This window comes from Fringilla coelebs, assembly GCF_963513975.1.
Source record: "Fringilla coelebs genome assembly, chromosome: 7".
NCBI lineage: Eukaryota > Metazoa > Chordata > Aves > Passeriformes > Fringillidae > Fringilla > Fringilla coelebs.
Window position 1 is genome coordinate 11,533,123 of NC_140035.1, and position 19,345 is coordinate 11,552,467.

The window sequence follows — 19,345 nt, forward strand, 5'->3', positions numbered from 1 at the left end:
GTATTTGATTGGTTCAGAATGGCTCTGGCCAAGAAATTGCAGGGGGCAAGCAACTTCATGTATGTGCTATGGTATTGTTCATGGTGCTAATAGAGTTCCCTATCTTCTTACATTAAGACAGAAGAACAGTCTTCAACTTTTGTTGTACTCCAGTTGTAACAGTGTTTGGAAATGAAATTTTTCTGAGATGTGAGATGCATTTCAGCAAGAAATCAGTGTGAATATTGATTCAAAATGTGAGCTTGCCTGAGTATGCTCTTGCAACCCTTTCAAATATGCCTTTCCAGGCTGTTTCAGGAAATAAATTTAATGTCAGAAAAAGTAATGGCAACAGCAGATTTTCAGGGACTCACATACTCATTTCTTAGAAGAAATGTAAAGTTGCCATGGACTATTCAAACAGACAAGACAAAATAAAACAGGCCAACTATTCAACTTGCTAAAAATTTTCATCGTCTGAAAAATAAATACCTTTGGTTTAACCAGTCGGACCTAAGTAAGCCAGCATCTCTACAAGTGTGAAGCTCATGGGATTTACCCATCATTGTGCTGGTCTGTTGAGATGTGGTGGGTCTTTTACTTTCCTTCACTGAATTATTGCAGAAAAGCAATGCCACCACTGCAGTGTAGCACGAAGCTGCCTGAGCTGCTTTGCAGCAGCTGACCTGTACCAGAAGCCAGGGCACTGCAGCACAGCTCTGCACACAGCCTGGTTGGTGTTGCTTTATGAGGAGGTGAGGCAGCCTGGAAATCCCTTGCTGCTGCAGCAAGACTGCCCCAGCACCTCCACAAGCTCTCCTAAAGCCTACTAGGATGTTCATACACTGCAGTGTCTGCTTTGGGCTTGATCTTCATGGGCAGCAGAGGGTTGCTGATGACAGTCTTTGTTGTCCATGGGCTTTCCTCAGTCTTCTTGAAAGCTTATAGGGAACACTCCCATTAGTTTTCTGAGGGATTTGAATTAGATTCTTACATAGAGCTGATTGTGTTCCAGTTTTTCTGCCAGTGTGTTTGAAACCTTGGGGGGTTTTAATTGTTTGTTCCTCATTTCTGGTTCTCTCCTAGCTGGTAGCCGGTCTAGTTCTCCGGGTAAGCTCTTAGGAAGCTCCTATGGTGGCCTGAGCAGTGGAACATCCCGAGTCCAGGCAGTGCCATCATCCTCAGAGAAGCGCAGCAAGATTCCTCGGAGCCAGGGCTGCAGTCGGGAGACGAGTCCCAACAGAATAGGCCTAGGTAAGAACAGTCACTGCAGGGACGTGCTGGCCATGTGCCTGAAGGAGGGGCTTTCCTCTTGGCTGGAGAACTGTTCATGTTGCTGTTATTCTTCTGAGTTTTTCTGCTGACAAGTTAATGGGATTGTGGTTTGTAGGAGAGTAACTTCAATTTTCCAGGTTGAGCTTATGGTTTCAAAGTAAGCCTAAAGATGTCATGATGTGTTTTCTGTTTGAAATTCAACGTGAGCAATATTATTAGATCAGGAAGCAAGAACAATTGTGAATAACCATCAGAACAATGATACCTCATTTAAGCTTATTCCTAAAATGAGTTGAGCAATCTTTACAGTCACATGGAATCAAGGGCAAAAAGTACCTTCTTGGATTATTTAAAAAATGTTGCATTTTAAATGGTTTGCTTCTCTCATCCTTAGTATCCTGGCCACGTTCTTAGAGCACATATTAGACTTATGTAGTAATTGTTCTGGTTTTGATACTTCTGTCTTAGTGACTGTTATGTAAATGTTCTGTAAAAGTTTCTATTTTCAAATTTATCAGCAGACTTTTTTTTAAATCAGGTAAGTAAATATCATATATAAAACTTTGTGTATATGAGTTGAAGTGAAAAGGTATTCAGTGTGCTGTCTGAACATTTTCATTTTTTAATATATATTATTTTATAAGTTTGAAGCTAATGTAGAAGAACATTTTAAATGATACTGATTCTAAATTATTTTTATCTCCAGAGACTTTACTAGTAGATTGAAATTGGTTGAAATTGTATCCTTACTGTTGGCAATTAAATTTATATCTATTGCCATAGCAATAGTTTTATATTTTAGATTTGAGCTGCATCATTATTTAGAGGAGGTCCTTAATAAAGAACTATTTTATTCATTCTTTCCACTATACTGAAATGAGTTTAAAGCACCTGAGTGTGTATGCCATTATGATTCATAAAAAATACTGCATATTCATTGTGACTGCTTTTCCAAATTCAGTGTTCTTCTCATGTCTGATCTATTTTATGGGCTCTGTATGAATACATTATGCTTTTCTGTTCGTTGCTTTTAAAATGTAAAGTGCCTCCCAAACACTAGAGGTAATTGTTCTGATATCACTATGTAGAAGAGCATTGCTTTTTAGGAGGAAGCAAAGACTGGTGGATGGTACCATCACACATGCTTAAGCTGATCATCATATTATGTGGTCTGATTTGAAGCGTTCTTGAGCACCTGAAGGGAAATTGCCTTGTGTAGAATCCTCACTCTTGGGTTGCCTGCTTTCAGGTATATTACAGGAGCCTTGAATTCTTTTGAAAAAGTAGTTTGTATCATTTCTCTGATGTGCTCCCTGAGAACATAATCAGTGCTTGTTCTTAGGGAGGGGGAGAGATATCTGACATGGATCAGATATGTGGCTTTCACCTATTCCCCCCAGGTTGATGGACACAGCCTGGGTTGAGCTGTTATGGGAACAGGAGTGTCTGACACTTTACTGTTCAGTTGCAGAAATTTTGTCTATTTATTGGATTTTGAAAGTTGTAATACTGACCCAGATGGAGATAGCTTTTGAGCTGTCAGCAACATACCATTATTCCATTGTACTTATTGCTTTATGACATAGTAGCTAACAGTATTTTATGCTTTTTTATTGTGTTGCTTCAGTCTCTGTATTTCCTTGATATTTTATTTTGTTTGTTCATTTCATTAAATAAACTCCCACTCACCTTGATTCCAAATACAGAAACCATCCCCTGGAATTTTTCAGGCTCTCCTGGGGCAGTAGCAATAATAGAGCCCTCTACATGTGAATGCCTGTTAGCATCAGTACCTTGCTGCTAGCTTTGATTTCCATGGTGACTACAGGTGTCCATGAAGGAGATTCCTTCTGTGTGCTGGAAAGCTTGAAGAAGATTTTGTTTCCCCAGAGGCAGCACAACAGGGAACATTCAGTGTTCTGAGGTCCTGTGTGGTCACCTGTATGTCTCTGCTTGTGACACTGCCTCTGCTGTCTGCTCAGTGAGTTTTACTAGTGGTGGTGTCCTCTTGGGGAAGGAGGAGTGCAGTCCATTTAATATTGAGCATTTCTTTGGGCTCCTTGAAGGAGATCATGGTGATCAAACAGGTGATGTCCATTTCTCATGGATTGAAAATTATCAGCTTGAAGTTAATTCTTTTGGATGCTCTGCAGATCATGTGGCACAGCTGGATCTGAAAGAAGTGAGAGATCCAAGACAGCCATTCTCCAAAAAGTGGAGCAAGCACAGCTGCCTATCAGCTTCATGCAGCAGCACTCTTTCTGTTGGGGTTATGCTGTGTACATTCATTGGAAATCTGCAGGCAGTTCTTGACTTGCCTTGACTGGGTGTTCCCCACTGCAGAGCTTTCCTTTGGCTGTTTGGCAGAATTTCAGACTCTTTAAATACTGGTATTGATGTAAGAAAGCATCTGCTGATTTTTAGTCTCCACTTAAGAATCATTAAAATTCACACCCTAATGAAATACCAGTTTCTTCTGGTAGATTGGTAAGCAGGGGCACTTTCATGTTCTGCTGCTGCTATTTGCATCTGTTGGGTTCCATTGGCATAAGACTGTTTGATAGTGTGTTTTAATAATGGTGTGAGCCATGTCTAAGTGCTCTGACTTTCCAGATGAAATTGTTTAAACTTGGATGTACAGTACACATTACAAAGTTGGAATATTATTGGGATCAACCCATCCTTGTCCTGTCCTAGACTTTCTCACAGCAGATCTGGCTGTGGACATACTGTCTGCTTTCATGCTGCCTACTCTTAATCCATTTTGCTACTCATTCACTTGATTTCTGTCCAGCTCTGGGGGGTTGAGAATTCTCCAATTGAGACTTGGTCTGTCTTCTTTTCTTTTGCTCCCTGCACTGCAGACACACAGGCTGTCACAGTGAGAGACTTAGCTAAATGACAACACTGCTGGCCTTTATTGCTGGCAGTGTCTAAAGGAAATAGTCTGAGTAGCTGATACAAAATCTTGTCTACACAACATTGTGGTGAAAATTTGAGGCAGGTGCCTGGGAGTCCACAGGAGACTCATCCTTCAGTTCTTTTCAATCCATTTTTTTTTTTCTTGATTTTCTTTTGTATCCAGTAACATGCAACCCTTTTATTTGACCATTAATCCTGAAGTACCCAGTGTTTGGCTTTGGGTGTTCTGTTTGTGCAGTCAGTATTATGCTTCATCTGTAGCATTGTCCTACTAATTATGCAGTTAAAGTGTATTTTCTTCATACTTCATGCTGCTGCTGTTAGCTGGTATGCAAGGAGAATCTATTGTGTGCATCCACTAATTTTTGTAATCATTCACATCTCTCCCTCTCTAAAGAGCCTTTACTGTTTTTAGTATGGTTGTATTATAGAAAAGATGGGCAGATCTTCTCTTTTTAAGAGAAATGACTGCTTGTGCAAACCTGATGTGAAGGCTACCATTATTTACATCTAAGCATGAGACCCAAGAATGAGAAGTTTGCTTCTAGAGAGTCTGCACTTTCAAACCAAGTATTTGTGTGGAGAACTTTAGTATTACTTTTACCTGTAGTTCACTTGTCAGCTTTTTCCCTTGTACATCTGAGATGGGATTATTGTACTCATGAACCCTAATTTCATCAAGTTCTTATAATTTAGTCTGTTTTATTTATTGTAAGACCATCAAACTCACTATCATTAGACATTATGGTGATCTAATCAGCTTGGTTGATAGCTCATCTCACATTGTCTGACATCAGAGGTCAACCATCAGAACCATTAATTCATTGCAGAGATATGAACTTGGTTTTGCAAAACTGGGAGGGATTTGACAAAGCAAGAATCTGGCAGAAGTCTCTATTTGAATTTTAAAACTTAAATATGAAGGTTTCTATTTTGTTCTGTACTGTTTCGCTTCAAGGCTGCTGATATATCCATTGTATGTGAGAGCACTGACACACTGTAGAGGAACTTCAGCTTGAGTCGAAGCATTTAAGTTCTGTATACAAACTGATAGAGATTTGTAAGAATATATATATTCTGAAGCATGCAAATGACATTATTTTTATAAAAAGGAGGATGCAGTCAAAGTATTAGCACATTCCTGTTGTGCATATGTACCTCTGCTGTGTTGTCACCAAAGCTGGTAGATTAGGTTTTACTCTGTGCCTGAGAAAATGCCTCAACAATGATTCCTGAACACTTGGAATATGCTACTGCCTTTTTAAAACAGCAAGGGAAATCCCTCCTGTCACTAAATTTTCCTGGCAATTAACTGCTGGTTTTTGCCCTAAGAAATTATTGTCTTCATCTTCATCAGGCATAAAGCTTACTAAATAACTCTGTGCAAACATTTTTAAAACATTCAGGGTCTCAAACATCTGCAAGCATGTAGGGTTTTGTACAAGTAAAGAATATAGTTTAAAGCTCCCCTGAAGTGTGCATATGTCTCAAACTGTGTGCATATAAAACTATAAAGATAAACTTCTAGAAATGTCTGAGGAGCAGAAATTAGCTTCTGTTAGATATCTGAAGCTACTGCTCTCTTCAAATTCAAATCACTTTTTAACCTGTCTTTCAGGTATTCAGGTTCTAAATATTTTTTCCCCAGTATCTTTCATTGGAGAAAGACATCTCTACAAGTCTGTGCAGTACACCTTTTTTTTCCTTAGGATATTAGTTCAAAAAACTCTCCTTGTGAAAGGCAAATCTATGTAAAAACATCATATTGGTATTACTTAAAGAAATTTTTGTATGCTCATTTGTTCCAGAAGGGTGTTTATTTTAAAATGAAGGAAGAAATATTCCGGAAGGGTTTCTTTCAGCCTCATCTGTTTTGCAACAGTAGAGCTTCCCTAAATGATTGAAGATTCCTGCTCTACTTGAATAACAAAACTTGGATTGCTTAAGAAAAAAGCAGACTGTCAGCCAGACATTATTAATGCTGCTGAAATTTCACATCACAAACACAGCTCAGCATGTAAGGTAGTTGGTTTGTAAAGAGCCTGAGCAGGCTGCTACAAATTGTAATTACTAATGTGATAATTACCATAACTAACAGAACTGTGACTTGACTTTGAGCTTTCTGTCCTCATTAAACTTGTTCACCTTCTCTGAAACTCTCCATGCTGCATGCTAGCACGGAGCAGTCGCATCCCCCGACCCAGCATGAGTCAGGGGTGCAGTCGTGATACCAGCCGTGAGAGCAGTCGAGATACAAGCCCTGCTCGGGGCTTCCCTCCACTTGGTGAGTACATGTAGGCATTGGAGCTTTAAGGGTCAATTTTTTTTTCCCTTTTTCCCTTGTTGTGATTACCCTTTCAAGACACTGCTAGGTGGAATGAGTTCTTTTCTGTCCTCTGGATTCCTGACACTCCCCATTTTCCAACCCCATTTTCCCCCCTTCTCTTTTCTTCTGCATGCTTCAATTCTGGTTCTCAGCACTTCACTGTTAGCAGGGAAATAGCTTAGTTTGAACTTTTGCAATTTTTAGTTTGATTGAATCAGCTTCTATTGGGCTGCTGTGCTTCGCTTAATAACACTGATGGAAATCTATGGGAGGGCAAGCCTGGATTTTCCAGGTCACAGTGCAGTAGTATTTGTAGCATTGTAGCCTGTTGTTGAGTGACTCAATTATTCATGATTGGATTTTCTTACAGCTAGGTACAGTTACACTATATAGTTTCTATCCTGAATCCTCCAGTGGAGATAGCAGCTCTCTTTTTGTAGAGGTTTTACAGGACAGTCAATCATCAATTAAGTTTTACATGCTGTAGGAAACTTTGTCAGGCAGTGTAAAACCAAGGAAAGACTGAGATTTTAAAGGAGCATCATTAAACTGCAGTAAAAGTGTACAGTACAAATAGAAAATCTCATTGCACTTACCTTACGCAGAAGTTTTTCTGCACAATGCTGAATACAGCAAGATACTTAATGTTTCTGATCAAATTCCATATCATATGTTCAACCCAATACATTACTTCTTGTATCAAAACTTGTCATCTCAGACATGAAATACAGTTATTTCCAGGCCCTCTTTATTTAGGTAGTAATTTAATGAGGAATGGTGTTACAGTATCTATTTTGCACATAGTGACAAAATACAGTTGTATGATGTCATGTGTAAAAGGAACAGAGCACAACTTTTAATATTGGAGAAGCCTTTGGGTTCAATGACTTCATTATATCAAGCTGTAACATAATCTGTTTACATTATTATCTCAACTTCTGTGAAAAATGGAAGGAGTTCAACTTTGCACTCATAACTTTGTTCACAGCTCTTTAAGATAAATAGACGAACATTTTATTTTATTGATTAAATGAAGCTGATTTCATACCAGATCTAGAAAAAGACAGTAGATCCACAACTGCAGTTTATTTTTGTAGTTAACCTGCCTAGCTTTAATTTTGAATGAAGCTTTTTTCCTCCAGCCAAAATGTATAAGTAGGCTGGCTTTCAGTGTTAATTTGTCAATGTTCTATGTCGCTGTGTTTTGTTTATTTTATTGAAATTACAGTCATTGAAGTACTGTCTTGAGCCCTTGTTCTGAAAAGCAAATGCAGTGTATCAGAACCATAGTTGGTGTGAGCTTTGGACTTCCACCAGTGCTGTCTGACTCTTACACTGACTATAAAATCTCAGTTACAGATGTGTGTTATACTGTTTTATTGTGTGGAAATTGTGAGGAAAGCGTAATCTCATTTTAGCTCATGATTTTTAATTACCTGAAGAGTAATGCATTTCTAGAAATACATTGCTATTAGGTCATAAAGGTTACATGGGGAGGACATATCAATGTAACAACAGTAACCCAATGTAGTTGTTACCTTATTACCTTTTTCTTGTATTTTCATTGAAATGCTTTAAGATCAAATATGTTCATGAACTTGTTAATTATGTGGTATGTAATTCATCTCAAAGAAATTGATATATGTCAGTTTAAGCCAAAACAGTGTGATTCTCTTACAGTATTTTTAGAACCAAATTAATCTCACAATAATGCAAAGGTAATATAATCCTGCTGTGCATAGTCTGGTTTTGCTTATAAAGATTAACTTGTATATTTGTGAATTATATTTAGAGTAACTAAATGGAAATGACAAGATTGTTGCATTTAATGGCTTTATGGTCAGTGTCAGCACTGACATCCTATTGTTTTGGGGCTGCAATGCAGGCATACATGTCTGTGTATCATGAGTCCTGCTTCCTAAGTTAGTAAAAACAGTCAAGAGTGAATCTCCTCGCAGAGATGCAGGTTTTAAAAATATTTTTGTTATTCTAGTTTCTCCCTGGGCCTTGATCTTACAGTGGTGTCCACAGGGGCACAGTGGATGGCTTGGGGGAAAGCAGTGGTGACCTTCAAACCTTAATTGTGAGGTTCAGTCCATAATCCCGCACTGATCATACAAATCTTTCATGAGTTCACTAATGTCAGTGGGATAGTACTCTTGAATTGAATGCATGTGTTCTCCACGGTCAAAGGACATATTGCATATAGCTTTTAGTGAAGCTCTCAAAGTCAGAAAAACCCAACATTTTATTTTTCTCACATTGCTGATTCCTATTTCATTGTATTAGTATTTGTGTTTATGACTGCTTTACCTTAAACAGAAGACTTAGAATTTTCTGCTGCACACTTATGTGCATAATTGACAAAGCCTATTTGTATTGTAAGGTGATTCTGCTTTATTTTTTCAGTTTCTTGACAGTACTAGTTATGATGTTAAAGCAGCAAGGCCTTCAGTGAGTCTGTGGTGATGAATTGCTTAAATGAACAATCGGTTTCTTGGGTCAGTTGCTTTGAGCTGGTGAGCATGTCATTGCTAGACATAGGGAAAACTTCATTAGAAAGACAAAATTTCTGTAATTTGGGAATGACTGGGCCCGTTTTTCATTTGCTTTCATAAAGAACTCACTTGTATGCTGAAGCCAAGAACTGAAAACCTCTCCAAAGGCATTTTTTGATTGATGTGCTGCTAACAACTGGGAATTGAAGCGGGAGCTGTATTTGGCTTAGGCTCCCCTGCTACTCTGTGCTCTCCATTGCTTTTAACAATTTGTATACATGTGTCGTTCTAGATGAGCGTGTGATGTGCATATTCTCCTTAGCTCTGCATGTACATACTGAGGTTCAAGAAACATGTATGCAAAATTTGTTAAAAGCAAGGGACCTTTGGAAGTAGCAACACCTGAATATGTTTGTACGTGTGTTTACCTGGAAAAGAAACCAACCCGAGGACCTCTGCAGTGGTTGGTGACCTCCCTGTATGACTCTTCCTACTTATGTGGTTACGCATTCTCTTTGTTAACGTTGATTTTATTATGCATAGGCTAGAATGTTGTGGAAAAATACCTGCAAGCACAATTCGTAACCATTCCTCATGGCTTCACTTTGGGGTTTAGATCAGACACATCTAAACCCTTCTCTGTAGTTACGTGCTCCACGTTCTCGTGACGGCCGCCTGCCAGACCTGCAGGTCTGGAACGTGACTGATGTGCATCGGGGTGTTTTTGCTGAGCTGCACCCAGTTTGGGACTGTTCCAAATGAGTTTGTCATGCATCGTGTAAATGGCCACGGGGGAAGGGGGGAGCTCGAGGCGGAGGCGTCGCAGCGGGGCTCGCACTGTAGCTGTTCCGCATCCTCACGCAGCGCCATTCCCTGTCACTATGAAACACCTCTGCCGGTGGCGGTCACACGCATCCCCTTTGGATTGTGGCATTTTCTGTCTCGGGTTCAATGTGTGTTAATCCTGTGGGTGTTGCCATTCCTTCTACTTGCAGCTTCTCGACGTCATTCCAGGTCCACTAGTGCTCTCTCCACTGCTGATTCTGTTGGGCAGTCAGGTGAACAAGCGCTAACTGCATGAATCCGCTTCTTATACGTAGTCTTGTTTTACACCATCCTAACATTTGCCATCGTGTGCATCAGCCAGCACTTGGCATGTGCTTCTCACCGCTGCCGGGCTTTCTGTTCTGCTTTTGTTCAACGTGGCTTTTTGTTTTGAGTTTCATTTATTGGATGTTTTTAATTTTGTGCATTTTAGGAACGTTGTGAACTGTGTTTAAATAAAGGGTGATCCAGGGCTTTCTCAATTCTCCTGTAAATTGGATCAGTTGTGCAGCATGGGCTAAATCCTGACTGATGCAGAGTACTTGCAAATTCTTTTTCCTCTTTAGCAGTGTAGCACTTTCCAGTGCCTAGGACAGGATCCCAATGGGTTTCATCCCATTTATTACTAAATATTCTGGATTCCTGTCTCTGTTAATGAAAGTTCTTTGTAGGATCCCCACCAATATATTTCCAAAATACACAAGAGCAGCAAAGACTAAGCATCTGATGAGCTTTCAGAATGAACTTTGGAGCATAACTCATGCTGATCCATACTTCATGTAATTTTCAAGGCCTTGTCCAAAGTACATGGAAGTTTTTGAAAGAAAAAAAAAAATTGTTAATTTCACTGGGCTTTGCATAATGTGACTGGTGGTTGCATGTAATGAGAAAAATCTGCAGATTCCAGTTATTTCTGTCCCACCCCTGTACTGGATTTGCAGTTATGGAGAACCCATAATTCCTTTTGCAATAAGGATATTTTATTGGGAATCTTAATAATAATTGAATGAGGATTAGCTTTTGGACAACAGAGACTTAATTGTGGGGACAAAGATAACGCAGAATATGAGGGCTTCAGTGTTTATTTGGAGGCTAAAAATCTTATAAGAAATTTGTTATACTGAAAGTTATTTAATTAACACCCTTCAGATAGGGAGTGAAAAATACTCTGTTTCTCATGAGTCTAGTTAAATGGCTATCACTTAACTAAAACTCAAAAATTTCCCTTATCAAGTTACTCAACAGAAATGATGCAAGCTGATTTGACTGGCATTTTTCAGATAAGAATTTGAATTTGTATTTAACCAAAATAATTACAAATATTTAAAATAGCTCAGTTGTAATACAGATTTAAGCTTTGTTTGCTTTTGGCTTCCTATCAAAGCCACTTCATGTTTGGCTCCTGTGCTTTGGTACAAAGCATAATCAAATTTTGTCTGGTTACCTGTGTGCTACAGAAGGCCAAAATGTTCTAAATAATGGCAAAATAGGATTAATAATGGTGGTTGCAAATTTTCACCAAGTTTGTAACAAGTATAATGAATGAATCTGGCCAGGGAGACGAGGGAAATGTCTCTGGAGCATAATCTGCAGGTTTCTTGCCCAGTAACCTTGGGCTTGACTGTACTGGTGATTCCTGGAGCCAAGTGTGTTCCCAGCCCCACATCAGATACATTGAGGTCTCTCCCAAGGTCAGCCCTCCAGGATGGCAGCAGTGTCTTGGGGAGAAACCTGGAGTAACTTGGGTGCTGTAAATTTAAAAAATCACTGAACAAAATAGTTCAGAGGATTCCTGATAGCCGTGGAGATAGAAGCCAGCATGCCACACTGTACTTAAAGTGTTAAAAAAGCTCAATTTTGTTTCTTTATGCTGGGTATTTAAACTGATCTACAATTGAATTACTTTGTTATTTTGTTCTTCATTAAAAAAAAACAAAACCCAACCAACTATCTTCCCTTTTCTAATGTAATACTAAATTTATTCAAAAACAAATGACAGTGGTATTTTTCATGTTGTGTAGTTTCGAAAGTTAAAGCCAAATTTTGATCTCAGTAACACTTGAGTAATGTCAGTGGTTTGGATTTAAATATAAAACCAAGTCCAGAACTTACCTCAACAGTTACAGCCCTCGTACTGTACCAAATCTCATTTATACTTAGGAACATCCTTGTCCTCTGTACAACTGTATAGTGTATATATATCTCTGTAGTGGTGACTTCAGTTTCAGTCAGACCTATCATCTCTGTGCTTCTGTTAAGTGTGCACAGATTTTTCCATTTTAGGAATGAAGCACTGTTTCATCTTCATATTTGAAATTATTCTTTGACCCAAGTGCATTAAAAAAGGGGATAGTAATAACACATACAACTTTTATTTCTTCGTGAAATGTCATGATTTGATTACTTTTTGGCAGTAGTTCTAAGAAGTTTGTTTCTTTTTTTTTTTCCCTCTTGTAATGTGTTTTGTAGAAAATGTGCTTTTGTTGTAAATCAGAAATGTCTTGTCTGGGTACGTAACTCTAAGAAACAGCAAATTTTTATAGGTATCACTTCTGTTTGAAATAAATATTAGTCTGCAGGGCTTTTTTCTTTTCAAAATACTTTGGACTGTAAAAATCTTCCCTATTTCCCCGCAGTAGCTTAATCTCAAATAAAGCTTTTTAATTAGGACAATAGAACTGGCCAGCTTCAATCTCTGATATAAATTATGCATGTCAGTGTGAGCTAATCCCTAAAAGATATTTCACTGCAGTTGGTTCATAAAGGAGAAAGCAATGAAATTTTTGATATGCAGTATTTTCCCCAAAAACACATTAAGCTGCTGAATACCATGTTTGGCCTCAGTTTTGAGCAAATCCACAATATGGTTCAGCATTTTGATAAGCTGTATTTTTCCACTGTTAAATTAATTATAGATGAAGTATTAAAAGACCTGAGTGACTTGACCCCCCTCTCCTGCTGCTTGATGTGGATCAGCTGAAGGTCTCTTAAATGCGTTTGTGCAGCTTGATCCATGCACCACTGAATTTGCTGGCAAAACTCCTGTTGGCATGCGTGGGTACAGGGACAGAGATGTAACATGTTGCAGGAGGGATAGTCTAAGTCCTCCATGAGCAAACACAAGCCCACACTGAAAGAAAAAGTTGGAATGTCATAATGAATCTTTCTGCTTATGGAGCAGAGCCAGGATCCCAGTATTTGGTATCTGATCTGCCCCCCTCTAGAAGGACTTGGCTGCCAGAACCTGGCCTGTAATACTTAAGTTACTGATTCTGTCTTAGCTCTGCTAGTGGACCTTTCTGAATTTGGCTTTGCTAAAAATAAAAACTAAGTTCTAAGTTAAGTAACTTTTTTGGTAAACTGGGCAAATGATAGTGAATTAATTAATGTTAGGAGTGGAAATGGCATTTTAAACTCAATGCCGTTGCTTTGGATGCCATTGAGAGCTTTGCCATCAAATTCAAAGGGAAAAAAAGATTATACTGTCTGCTCAAAACTAGTTTTGATATAGAGCTCTGGAATTTAAACTTCTCAAGAGAACCAGTAATTGGAGTCACTTCACAAGTGAGTTATTAACTTTTATACTGTGAAGGTGTAGGGGTATATTCTACTGGCTAATCAAGCCTTGAGACATAAAAAAAACTAATCAGGTGCTGCTAGTCTCACATCCTTGCCTGAGAGAAAAGGCTGCAGGATAGATGAGTGCTCGAGTATTTACATGTTCTGACACTGGGCATGGTTCTGTCTCTCTGAAGTTAATGAGAAGCTCTCTTGATTTTTGAGAGTGCCAGATTGGGATGGGCATGTCTGCCTCTGACATTAAAATAAAACTTTGAGACAATTGAGTAAAAAGAAACAGAAAACAGATACCCTGCTTCCCATCTTAAAATAAATAAATGAAAAGTTGCCCTGAGGATCCAAAATTACCTCCAACGCCCAACAAACAATAGTTTATTTCTTACCCTAATGGCAGACTCTGTGGAGCTCTGGGTAAAAGGGCATTTAATGGAGAAGCACTCTGAGTTCCCAGAGTCCGTGGGGAGAGCTACTGGGGCACCTGATTAGGATTCCAAATGAATGTGAATTCATTTAACAATCCCTTTCACTGTTGTCTTTTGTGCAGACCGGTTTGGACTCGGACAGCCAGGCAGGATGCCTGCTTCTGTGAATGCCATGCGAGTCCTGAGCACCAGCACAGATCTGGAGGCTGCTGTGGCCGATGCACTGGTAAGAGGAAAAATACAAAATGCTTCCAACTCCGGAAAGTGGCTTAAAGTTACCTGTACGTATGTTCTCCTCTTTCTAAATAGCTTTATCCTGATTGTGCCAGATGCTGTAGTTACCTTTTGCTGTTTTGACTTTGGGTATACTGGCAGCAGTATGTTTTTCCTGATTCCGTGTCAGTTCTCTGCAGCTGTCATCAGACAGAGTGCTGAGGCTTGGTACTACAGCTGCAGGATGGGTTGAATCAGCTGTTTGCCTTTCACTTGGCTGCCAGAGGATGTGCCCAGCACTGTGAGGGTGCTTGGCACTCGTGGGGACAGAGATTTCCATCAGTCCTATTATCTGCATGAAGACTTTGTCAGAAAAACAGTGTTCTCTGTTAGTGTCAATTCCTGATCAGGTTTTAGCAAGAAAAAGTTTCTGCCCTGTATTATTTGCACCTGGGTAGATACACAGAGAGCTCATAACTTGGCTTGCATGGAATCTGTACCATCTCATGCTGTTACGGTGTAAGTTGAATTGTATTTGTCTGGTTTGCTGCTAATACTTTCAAACATTCATTGCTTTTCCTAGTAAATTTTATGTCATTTTAAAGAATGTTGCTGTCCTATATAATCTTATTGTACTATGGTATCTCTTGGATAGAACCCAGAAAGTGTCTTCTGCTTTTCAGAAGGCACATGATAAGCCTTTATATGTACCTCAAATATTTGGGGGAGCAAGGATGTGTAGAGGCAGGAGAAATTATTGTACAGTGCTAGCTGGGTACCCATTGGTCTTCTCCAGTTGTAGACCTGAACGAGGGAAGGATTTCCAGATGTGTCCTGAAACAGATCTCAGAATCTCAGATGCACTTTAAGGAAGATGAACCATGTCGCCAGTGTTTGTGATAGATGGCCTTTCTCCATTTCCTAGTTTACTTTCCCCAAGGAGGGCTAACATTTTCCTTTTTATGTCTGATTATCACTCAGCTCATGGCACCTATTAGAATACCTCTAGAAAAATGGCCCTTTTTACAAAATTTATCTTTCAAAACAAGGAAAGTATTTTACAAAATTTATCTTTCAAAACAAGGAAAGTATTTGTGAACATAGAAAGGTAGAGCACCGTATAATGGATGGCACTGTTGTGTTTCGTGGGCTGAATCACTAGTGAGCATTTTCATCACCAAATGTAGCAGCTTGTGAGCCCATTTCTGCTCTCAGCACCTCAAATTTGCTACCAGAGCAGTTCAGGACATAATTACAGACAATGGTTTGCCTGTGTAAATTAAATCAGCCTTTATCCCTGCATGTGAGCAGCTGCTGAATACAGGTTTCTTAAGGGAGGAGAGTGTCACAGTATTTCAATTGACTACTGAGCCCTGAGATTTCTTTGGGTGTGACTTAATCTTCAGCAAGACTGAGAGTGCTCTTTTAAATATTCCAGCTTTGATGTTAAGTAGCATTAAACTGAAATGTTAAAATTTTGAAGGGTTGAACACTTAAAAGGGAAATACTTAAGTCTAGCTGGAAACTAGCTGGTGCAGCTGACTTGGTTGATCTATCTGAATTTGTACAGCTTCAGGAGATGCAACACAATGCTGTTGATCCCTTCTTTCCCACCACCCCAGTTTTCTCTTCATTGCCTTCTGACAACAGGCAACTTATAAAGCTTGTGCAGGCTCCTTTTGAGAGAGCGTTGTGATGCCAGCTTTCACCCAGTAACCTTGTTTTCAGAGAGTTGTCTTTTCCATGTAGTAAGAAATGAAAAGAACTTCTCCAAAGATGGCTTCAGCCAAATCCTCAATTGAAACAAAACATGGTGGGTCATTCTGTGACCTCTACTCCCTCTGTACAATTGCAGTTGGATCCACTCCTTCTGTTTGAGCTGGACTTGGCCTAAACCCACAGTGTCAATACTGGGAATCAGTGCTCGGGTCTGTCAGAAGAGCTCAAAGGGTGATGGAAACTTTGCTGTTAAGTAAGGTCTTTAAGCCAGTGGTGCCAACCAGGGGGTCTTAAAAGAAGCTAATCTTCAAAACAGTGTGGTGTAAGAACTGTGGGTTGAAAGAGAACTTGGCAAGTGAAGTTGATTAAGTGTGCTGTACTGTAGATAGCGACTTCCTCACATCAGAATTTCTTTGCAAGACTCTAAAATGAAATGCTGCTAGTAATATGTGAGGAAAGAGAAATCACTACCAAAATCTCTGGTATTTTTCATTATAGATTTCTTAAAAGTAAGAAAAGAGGTGCTGAATATAGATCTTCTCCTAAAAAAGTTTTTAACAGATATTCTCACTTCGGAGATCTCTAAGGGAAATTGTAGCCAGTATGAGTAGTGCAACAGTTAGGAGATAAAGGCAGGCATTATTATACCCACTTTTATTTTGCAAAAACTGTATTTTTTTTTAATTTGCTAAGACACATTTGCTATACGTTTTTGTTGCAAAAACAAACCCTGCATAAGCTTCTGACATAATTCTCTATGCTTTTTCCCACCCTTCAATATTTTCCTGCCTACAGCTGTTAGGAGACTCCAGGAGCAAGGTACTAGTGCTTTCTTGACTTTTTATTTCTACTTTCCAACTCTCCCCACCCTGTTGCTAATGCCCATGGTACTGCACGTGAGTTAATTTCTATGCTTTAATCCTCCAGTCCTGGTGGAAGCAAAACTCTGCTGGCTTCACAAGTCCAAGACCTGCAGGACTGGACAATGGAAGGAATTCTGTAGCAAACACTTTAGAATAGAGATGATTTTTAAATTTTTTTTAATACATTATCTTGTCAACCCCATCCTTTTAAGGTTTATTTAAGAGGTTTTTTTGCTGCCAATTATGCTAGTATTCTTTCTGTAAGGATCAAGGCAGTCAAAGATGTACCTAAGGGAATTAGGTCCTCTAATGCCGTGTTATGGAAATGAGTGGGATTTGAGTACTCAACTTCCTTAGCAGCCTCTGGAAAGAATCCTAGCCCAAACTAACAGAGAAATTGCCATCTCCCATATCCAGTGCATTTCTAGAGTCACTTCAGTATTGATATCAAAGTGACTGGGCATGCTAGCACAGATTCTTTCAGCTATTTTTCCTTATCTTTATTTTTTTAAAGTAGAGGTTGTATCGTCATAGTATCTGTAACAATGGAACTGACCATTATTGCCAATAGAACATTTATTGTATTTAATTTCATTACCAGTAGCTTAATTCTACTGGGCATAAATAGATCATTTTCATGCTGGGGAAGGCAAGCTCTCTTCCCCTGAGTCACTCAGTCTCATTGAAATCAGTGGGCTCTGTCTTGCACTGCTGTGAGAGGTAAGCAGGCAATGCATGGTGACATCTTTAAAACAATTCAGTCACTGTAACAGTAGCACTAATCTCCTTTAAAGCGATTGCAAATAGAATGTTTTGCTTTTGGCATTGATGTAACTCTGTATAACTCGCTAAGTCCGAGTTTGCCCTTTTCCAGAAGAAGCCAGTGAGAAGGAGGTATGAGCCCTATGGGATGTACTCCGACGACGATGCCAACAGTGACGCTTCCAGCGCCTGCTCGGAGCGCTCCTACGGCTCCAGGAACGGCGGCATTCCGCACTACCTGCGCCAGACTGAAGATGTGGCTGAGGTCCTGAACCACTGCGCCAGCTCCAACTGGTCTGAAAGGAAAGAGGGGCTCATAGGCCTTCAGAATTTACTGAAGAGCCAGCGGACACTGAGGTGACTTCATAGTTTTCTGGTGTCAGTAATTCATTAGGGACGGCTGCAGCCAGAAGGCAGTATTATGTACCTGATTTATGGAGACAGGTAGTGTCTTCCATGGATGTTGTGAAGGCTTTGTCTCCACAATGTGGGATTGCAGTTAACTTTTGGAAAGGTTTCTGCTGTGTCATCAGTATAATTGGGGGCAGTAGTGTAGAAAGTGCTCAGGTAAGCATGCTGTCTTCTCTTAGCCTTCATCCATCTCATGAAGACCTCCAGTGGTAGGTGCTTGTTGTAGCACAGTGAGATTTCCCACAGTGCTGCTGTTGTAAACATACCCAAAGGGTGGTGCCATTTTTACATTAGTCTGTTTGAACCTTCAGATTTTTTCCCATGGCAATTTAGTTGGTGGGGCAAACATTGCACTTATTCTAAAATGACATGGGGCGTGTGTTTCAAAGCTGAGATCAGACAGTGCTGGTGCTGGCTGTACTTTGATTCTTTATGAAGGCTGTGTTAGGTGTAATTATAGATCCTGTTTGTAACTCCTGAAAAATTTTGTATCAGAAACTTGTGTCTTAAAAGTGGTGTGGTGTGTAATGTAGAGGGAAGTTTCTTGTGGCTGTGAAGTATGTGTACCGACTCTGAAACTGCATATGGTAGGAGAGGGAGACCTTTTTCCCTTGCTGAGAACCACATAACCCCTTCAAACACCTTTGGTGCATCACGCCTTTAAAGAGGTTTTAGAATTACCCAGTAGGTCTCAGAATTATCCAGCAGTTATTTGGAAACTCCCTATGGCCACAGGTCACATTAACTAGACAACTGGCTCTCAGGCCATAGACATTTCACCCTTAGTTTGTGGAGAAAGTGTTTGAAATGAGCTGTTTATCTCTTGGCTCCTTTGAAGGTAACATTCACAAATAGCTGTGGCAATTTTATTTTTCTGTTATGAATCATATGTACTTAAATTATAGCCAAGTTTATAAGTGGTTGTTTAGAGCCTCCCTACTTGGGTTTGTGCAATTGTTTCTATTTTAAAAGGGCTTCACACTGGCTGAAAAGAATTTGATGGTTCATGTTAACGGTCCAAATAAAAGTGATACTGAGGGCAGGCCTGAAAAAGTTGGTTTCTTGCCATTATAGAAGTATTCTAGCACTTCACATGATGTGATCCAGGCCTTAAATGGGAAGTGCTACAGGTTTTTAAAATGGGTAGTTAGTCTCTAGATCACAGATGCTTTTTGATGTGGTCTATTTCTGAGTCTCTTAAAAGATACTTCCACCACGTATGCTGTCTTTTTTCATTCTTTTTAACAAACTGTCTGGAAAAACCGTGGCACCTCATTACTTGCATGAAAAAGTTGGGTAAGATTTTGATTTTGCCACAAAAGTGTGTGAAGATTATAAGCAAGGTTTGGAGTGCTGCTGGGAATAGTTGCAAGGGAGGAAACCCTAACAAGTTTTGGTGATGGGCTGTTTATCCAGGTCAGTAGATCTTAGCAGAAATACTGGTGGAATTAAACTCTTGATTTCAACCCTGCTGGTTGTAGTGTTTGAACTGTGCTGTCACAAGTCCCTCAAGCTAGCAAGTTGTCTTAGCTTTGATCCTGAATAATTTTT

The 19,345-nt window shown here is 39.5% G+C and overlaps 1 protein-coding gene across 11 annotated transcripts in view; it reads left to right on the forward strand.

Moving 5' to 3' along the window:
- CLASP1 (cytoplasmic linker associated protein 1) overlaps positions 1-19,345 on the forward strand; it is a 164,999-nt gene that overhangs the window by 99,398 nt on the left and 46,256 nt on the right. For 9 of the 11 annotated variants that reach the window (XM_084209508.1, XM_084209517.1, XM_084209513.1 and 6 more), the window contains 4 exons: positions 1,066-1,233; positions 13,949-14,052; positions 16,554-16,577; positions 17,496-17,740. In XM_084209508.1, coding sequence (XP_084065634.1) covers positions 1,066-1,233; positions 13,949-14,052; positions 16,554-16,577; positions 17,496-17,740 — 541 coding nt within the window. The remainder of the gene's footprint in view (positions 1-1,065; positions 1,234-13,948; positions 14,053-16,553; positions 16,578-17,495; positions 17,741-19,345) is intronic. The other 2 variants (XM_084209512.1, XM_084209510.1) reach the window with 1 other exon arrangement.